This window comes from Simochromis diagramma, unplaced genomic scaffold (genome assembly GCF_900408965.1).
Source record: "Simochromis diagramma unplaced genomic scaffold, fSimDia1.1 OVJJ01000321.1, whole genome shotgun sequence".
In the NCBI taxonomy this organism is placed as follows: domain Eukaryota; kingdom Metazoa; phylum Chordata; class Actinopteri; order Cichliformes; family Cichlidae; genus Simochromis; species Simochromis diagramma.
Window position 1 is genome coordinate 3,837,770 of NW_024386772.1, and position 6,973 is coordinate 3,844,742.

The 6,973-nt window shown below is 38.8% G+C and overlaps 1 protein-coding gene across 2 annotated transcripts; it reads right to left on the reverse strand.

Annotated features, from left to right (window-relative positions):
• Positions 1–226: 226 nt before the first annotated feature.
• emc10 (ER membrane protein complex subunit 10) lies at positions 227–6,727 on the reverse strand. Of its 2 annotated transcripts, XM_040043484.1 has the most exons (8): positions 6,596–6,727; positions 6,394–6,460; positions 5,509–5,621; positions 4,718–4,831; positions 2,927–3,111; positions 2,594–2,687; positions 1,658–1,755; positions 422–536 (listed from the first exon to the last, which is right to left on the reverse strand). In XM_040043484.1, the coding sequence occupies exons 1-7, from the start codon at positions 6,683–6,685 to the stop codon at positions 1,669–1,671; spliced, it is 750 nt and encodes a 249-aa protein (XP_039899418.1). In that variant the 5' UTR covers positions 6,686–6,727; the 3' UTR covers positions 422–536; positions 1,658–1,668. The 2 variants fall into 2 exon arrangements, with proteins under 2 accessions (XP_039899409.1, XP_039899418.1); XM_040043475.1 differs by lacking the exon at positions 1,658–1,755 and having other exon boundaries at positions 227–536.
• Positions 6,728–6,973: the final 246 nt, after the last annotated feature.

The following is a 6,973-nucleotide window of genomic DNA, read 5'->3' on the forward strand; positions in this document are numbered from 1 at the left end:
ATCAGGCTGGGGTCTTTCTGTGTGGAGTTTGCATGTTCTCCCCGTGTTTTCTTTCACTACAGTAGTTTTTTTTTTTATTTTTTTACCTCCACTGACTATGAAGTTTTGGAAGCATACTACTAGTGCAACTAAATACAAATCTGAGTAAAGAGGACCTATAGTATAGTATAATAGAGGAGCAATAATATAAGCTTGAGTAACTCTTCCTCAAAAAAACAAAGACAGCTCAAGTAATAAATACTTTATTTTCACATTAGAATTAAAAACGCCGTCATCTGCAGGGCACTATATCTCTTCTACAAGAGGTAAGTTGTGTGTGACCGACATGTATCTTCCATTAACAGCATTATGTACAGCAATGAAAAACTGCCCAAGAAGTATTGTTTAGTTCACAAAAAACAAAAACAAAACAAAAATTGTTGTGTTGTTGATCATCGGCCACCGCCATTGCCTGCTCCACCGCCAGCTCCTGCTCCCGACTGATCCTGAGCGCCAGACATCATCAAGAAGAGAACGAGAGGCACAATGTACATCCACTGGAAGAGAAGAAGAAAAGGGCAACTAAATACTGCAATATTTTTGGTTTCAACATACAAATCAACTGTGATCATCTAGCATCAGTGGCTCCTGATTGGTCATCCCAGATTAGCTTCAGTTCATTTTCACAACAGAAGAGAAGAAAAGGCATAAGTGGGTGACAGGGCCATAGAGTGACGATCTCAGGGGTCAAACACCAAACACATGCTAAATATAATCAGAATAATAATTTCAGATATACTGGTGGTTTATCCCGTAGACTCCCAATAATACATACTGGTGGATGCCAGTGGTATCCCTAAGCCTCCTAGTAGATACCCCTATGCTATGAATTTCAAAATTCTATGTCGCCTTGTTCTGAGTTATCACATTCACAAACTTGGGTGTCGATGTCGCCTGCCAGCCCAGCGTAGTGACGACAATACACAATCAGCCTTTTACAGCTGACGAGTAAAAACAAATTTGATCTCTGTAATTCATGTTTTTGGCATTTTCACCTTTCCTCCCAATCACACATGTATGAGAGAAACGCAGGTGGAATGTTAAAAATGCAAGTAGTCGAGATAGGGAAAGAAAATTACTTTAAATACCTGGGCCAACCCAAATGACAGACAGTGCACGAGAGAAATGCAGAATGGATAACAGCAAGAGTGAAAGAGAAGGTTTTAAGACCTGCTATGATGTACAGTTTGGAGACAATTACACTGACAAAAAGACAGAAGGTGGAGCTGGAAGTGTTCAGATTTTCATTGGAAGTGACAAGCACAAACAAGATTAGAAAAGAGTATAGGAGGGACAAAGTCAGAGAGGCAAGGCTGAGATGGTTTGAGCATGTGCAGAAGAGGAACACTGGATATTGAAGATAGAGGAAAATAGGAAGATCTCAGAGGAGGCTGACGGATGTAGTCAAGGAGGAAATGCAGGGGGTTGGTGCTAAAGATCCACTGTGGCAACCCCTAAAGGGAGCACCATTGCAAGTATTTGGCATTGGACCTGAAGAGACCATGAAAAGACAGAAGGACAGAATGAGTGGACACAGAAAGGAGACGGGGTTTCATTTAGTCACGCTGACTAAAGGTTAAATACAAACTGAAGAAGGGGACAAGTAAGGAAACTGTACTTCAGTGGGACTCAGCTCTGCTCTCTGCCTCCCCCTGCTGGGGGCTGTGCTGAATTGGTGACCATGAGGAAGATTGCACCACCCAGAATCAAATACCACTGGAACACAGTACAGCATCAGGTCAACACAGATCAGTGAACACAGCAAGAAACACACAGAACAGCAAAACAAGACAGATTTAACAGCGCTCAGGCAAACTAAGACAGGATACAGGGCTGGATTCTGCCTGGAAAAACAGCTCGAAGCTAAGAAAGTCTGAAGACACACAAAACCTTACCACTGGGTTTAAGGGATTACTTTTTATGTTCTTATGCACTTTGTGGGAAAACTAATATTGGACGACTAGCAACACATGGATTCGTGAAACTGGGACCTCTAGCAAGCGACCAGCTGGCTGGAGCAGTTTTTGGTAAGAAAACAAATCAGACGAAAAACAAGTCTGCATACTCATATGCCCCATAAAGATAAACACTATCTGTTCCAGAATTAAGGGTTTGATTACACTGTCCATCTACATTTGACCACCAAGTCCAGTTCTTTTTACTAGTGTCTTTAACAGAGTTGCATTGCAAAGAAGAAGGAAAGGAGGAGGACTCGCATCGCTGCTTTCAGTGGAGTAAGAGAAACAAACTGAAAAGTAGTTTGACACAAACTGCAGGTAGAAAAGAGCCTTTCAACAGGACAATAGGAATCATTTTGACTTTTTGGGAGATATTTTCACTTTTCTGCCATAAATACTGGCAAATGAAATAGAAGCAAAAGTGCAGTACAGCACTGATGTCTCCAGTGTATATTAAAACATACTAGACGTATTTGAAAAGATGTGATGCGTCTGAGAACAGAAAATACGAGCTTAACAGTCATTTTCATTTATGTATTACCTGTACATCTTTAGGCCCTTCTAGCCTATCAGCAGTTTTCTGTGTAAGTACTTACATATTTAGCGATGAAAGATTTCTGCTCTTGTGGGTTCTTCCCTTTCTTCTCAGATTCCTGTTCCATCCGTTCAAGGAAGAAAGCCGTCTCAGGTCTGGAAGAAAGGTGACAATTAGTGTTGTGAAAGGTATAGAAAGACTTGTGCCACCCAGGACAACTGACATAGAGCTGCTAAGCCAAGGCAAAAGCTAAACCAAAGGATGTGGAAAAAACCTGCAGGAGGCCTTGACTTATGCAGAGACAACCACAAGTAGAGATGGAAACAATGTCAGATTGTAAAGAAGCTGTAAAGGAGAAAAGGACAAAATCACAGGTAAAAGCAGTGTGACTGACCCAGGTGCATTGACTGGAGCCATTATGCTGAGCGTGGTGTTGAAAATCTCAAGGTCGACCTCATCCTCGACCTCAGTGCCCCTGCAGGCCCCAGGTAACGTCACTATGGAGACACCGATGAGGTACCCGGAGACGTCAGTGTGGAGCGCGATCACATCGCTCAGATGGGACTCAACCATGGCACACTGAGGATCACAGGCGAATGTTAAAACAATATATAACAGCTTATTGCTTAGAAATATTTACAATTTACACTAATTACACACCGTTTGAGAAGCTTTAGGTCAAAACTAGCACTGATCAAATATTGCTTCTCAATATTATTCCAAAGTGTGAATGTGTTTTTGTTTCTTAATTTCTATTGACAGGATCACAAAGTAACTCATGATATTATACTATCATAATACCTTTCCACTGATAGAGGGACTCTACTTCATACATTCATATATGATACATCACATAATCTGTGTATAAATGTTTACATGTTAAAAAGAACCACGCCTTTCCTGTCTAAGAGTGAGAGCAGCGCGCCAGCCTCAGATGAACATGTGGCAATTATAAAAGAGGCTACTTCAATGGTATGCAAATAGTAGTTGGGCTACAAGAAGTCAGACCTCCAACATGTGCAATACTTTGCAAAATGTAAAAAATAGCTAAAGATGGAAACAATAAACTTGTTTAATGAAAACTTACAAGGCTAAGTTTTAAGTAGTTTTGTTATACTTAAAACACTAACCAGGTGACTTTTGTGCTTGCTGTGCCATTACTGTAGTATTATATTGCTGCTGCTGACAACTTCAAACTTGGAATTAGGTAGTCTATCATCATTGCTCATTGTACACAAACATGAAAAATCCATTTATTTTGTTTGCACTAATAAATGCTGCCCGCTGCAATCATCAATAAAACGTCATTGTCAAATATCATTACACATATTCCTTGAAATACGGTGATATAACTTTGAGGCTACTTCGCCCACTCCTTGTGTCGGTTCATCTTATTTTATTTCAATTCTTTTCTTCCAACGGCCGACCTCCTGCTGTGAGAAATTTGTTCTTTAACACAAGTAAGTTAACTTCCATTAACTTTACTGCCTTTGATAAGGCCACTATGACGAGTTTATCAAGTCAAATTGGTCGAGGAACTCACATTAGAATATGTATAACATATAACTGTATAAATATTCTGTTCTATCCTTTGTGGAAAAACATAACATTTCTAAACCAACTGTATTTTTTCCAGCAGAGAAGAGCAAAAAAAGCAACAACTAGACTGTAAATTATTTGGGGAAAACACATCAGATTAACCACATCATAAAAAAACCTCATTCAGAGCCAAAATGTTTGCTCAAAGCTGCTCTTTCATAGCTGGAAGAAAATGTTTAATATAATTTTGTATTAACAAAAAAGTTTCTATATTTTGTGGTGAGCCGTTCTAGAGTAATTTTCATGATTCGTGAGTAAAGCAAAATCTTGCCTCACAATAATCATGTGAATTAATTTGCTTTAAACACCCATGAACATTTGCCAATAACAGCCAAAAGAACGAGGAGAAATAGGAGCTGGAATCAAGTTACAGTAATATATTTTAAGAACCAATCATTACATCCTATGATTTTACTCACTTTTCTCCAAGTCATTACCTTTTTCCTGTCTCCATCTAAAAGCTAAGTTTAACCATGCAGTGAAAACTACCCTCAAAAGCCGTCAATGAACATGTGCTCAATTTTACAGGTGGTGTTGTTTTTTAATCTTATCTGTAATTTCTGGAGAATTTGAGGGAAATACATACAGCTCTGACGAATGCTGTGAGGTAGCCTTCCATCTGCCGCTCTGTCTGTCTGTCAGCCTGCAGGAAAACACGAGGCACTCTGATCCTGTATAGACCGTCCACTGCAGCCACTTCCTGTGGGGATAGCCAAGTTAAAAACAAGTAATTTAGAAACGCATGTTCATACAGAAACATTATAAGGAGGATACATTAACACATCCTGAACTGATACTATGGTTAATGTAGTATAAATCTAGGAAAGTTCACCTATTGTTTTACTTGGCTAAACATCCAAACACATCCTACACCAGTGGAACAAGTGAGTGATGTTACCCACGTTGGTACCAACATTTTGGGTGACTTTCAGTCACCGGTAATTCTACAGATGAGGAGGTGGTGGCTCAAGAAGAAGGTTGTCTACTTATCTGAAGACTGCTTATTTGATTTACAGCTCTTCAGGAAAAATGCTGAACCCCAAATTGCCTCGATTCATATGTGATCAAGTGACAGGTAAAAAATGTCTGAAGCTAACAGAATGCATGAGTGAGCGTGAGAATAGGTGACTGCAGTGTGCACTGCAAGTACTTACCGACAAGTACTTGCAGTGCACGGCAAGAGTAGAAACAGCCCTTGCTATTTAAATACAGTTTTTATGTCCTGGTCATGGATGCCCCCCCCCCGGCACCCAAAAAACAAAAACAAAAAAACCCCCCAATTAAATATTTATTTGAAACAGGGGAAATCTCTCCATCACTGGGCCATCTTGGAAATGTGTAGAAAACATCACTGAATCAATGGTTAACATGGTTCACCTTCAATTTGGTCCTGTCCTCATCTGACAGCGGGTTCTGACTTAGTGAGACACTCGGCTCTCTTCCAGGCTTTAACAGCAGAGCTCCACGCACTTGAAACTTTGCTACATCATCTGAAAAAAAAAAAAAAAAAATAGATTACAAATGATAACAAACCTTCCCTGCTTGGAGACTTTTAAAAATCTGGGTAAAAAAAAAAAAAAAGCCAACACATTGTACCTCTACATAGTTCATAGTTAACCATAAACTGAAGGTAGAAGTCTGTCATCAAAGCAGAGTGTTTTATTATTGTTAAATGAAGGAATAAACTGTAACTGCCTGTTTTTTTATTTGATTGACAGCATGTTTTGATTTTGCATTTTGAGAGTATAATAAATACTGAATTTGCCCATCCAAATGCTATGATTTCAAAGGGTGTTTAATTCTGGGCTGTGAAATGACTTTTAACTGTTTGTATTGTTACAGCTGACTTTATCCCAGCTGCACGCATTATTGAGAATAATTTAATTTTAAACAGACAGAAATGTCGTAGAAAGCCTTCCGAGAAGAATGGAAACTGTTATAGCTGCTAACGGGGGAACCAACTCCTTATTAATGCCAATGGATTTAGAATAGGATGTCATTAAAGCTCCTGTAGGTGTGAAGTGTAGGCGTTCATAGGTTGTTATAAACGCAAAAAAACAATTCTGAAAAATATGTACATTTGTAGCAAATCAGGTACATTCATTAATAAATGCAAAAACATATTATACAGACATTTTTAAATGGAGTCTGGCGTTTACCATGACCATTTTCTTGTTGCGTTAAGCTTAGTTAGCTTACCAACATAATCAATGTCGTATCATACAACGTTACAGTAAGAAAAGAATTAAATATGTTTCTCACCAACTTCAAATGAGTGTTCAAGAGGCACAGAGAAACCACTGAACTCAGTCTCCAAGGCATCACCAACCTGAGAATGAACATGAAATCCACTGTTAGCCTTTCAGTCGGTCATACACAGCTAATGCTAAATAGCTAACAGGTACAGCATCCACTTCACTGCATTTAAATTGATGTCGTCTATGTTATAACACTTCACACTTACCCTTCTTCCGTTATTACAACATGCGAAATGTAAACATACGAAGAAAACAGTGGAAACAATAGCAACCTTAGATTGTACCACACGAGCCATTTTGACAGAAACAGACACCGGAAGAACGCCTCAAGTGGCATAACACATTAACTTCCGGCGATTTTCATAACAAAGGCTCCTTTTCTTTTCTTTTCTTTTCTTTTTCAAAAAGTAATTACGATTTCAAACGAAGGGTTAACAAACAACATAAAATTAAATCACATGCAAGTGTTTTTTTTCCGCTTTTTTCTTTAAGCTGTTAGACAGCTTAATTACTTACCATCAATTAATCATTAACAAGTAATCCTACATTGTCTGCATCATTCCTAATAATGATTGGAGACCTTC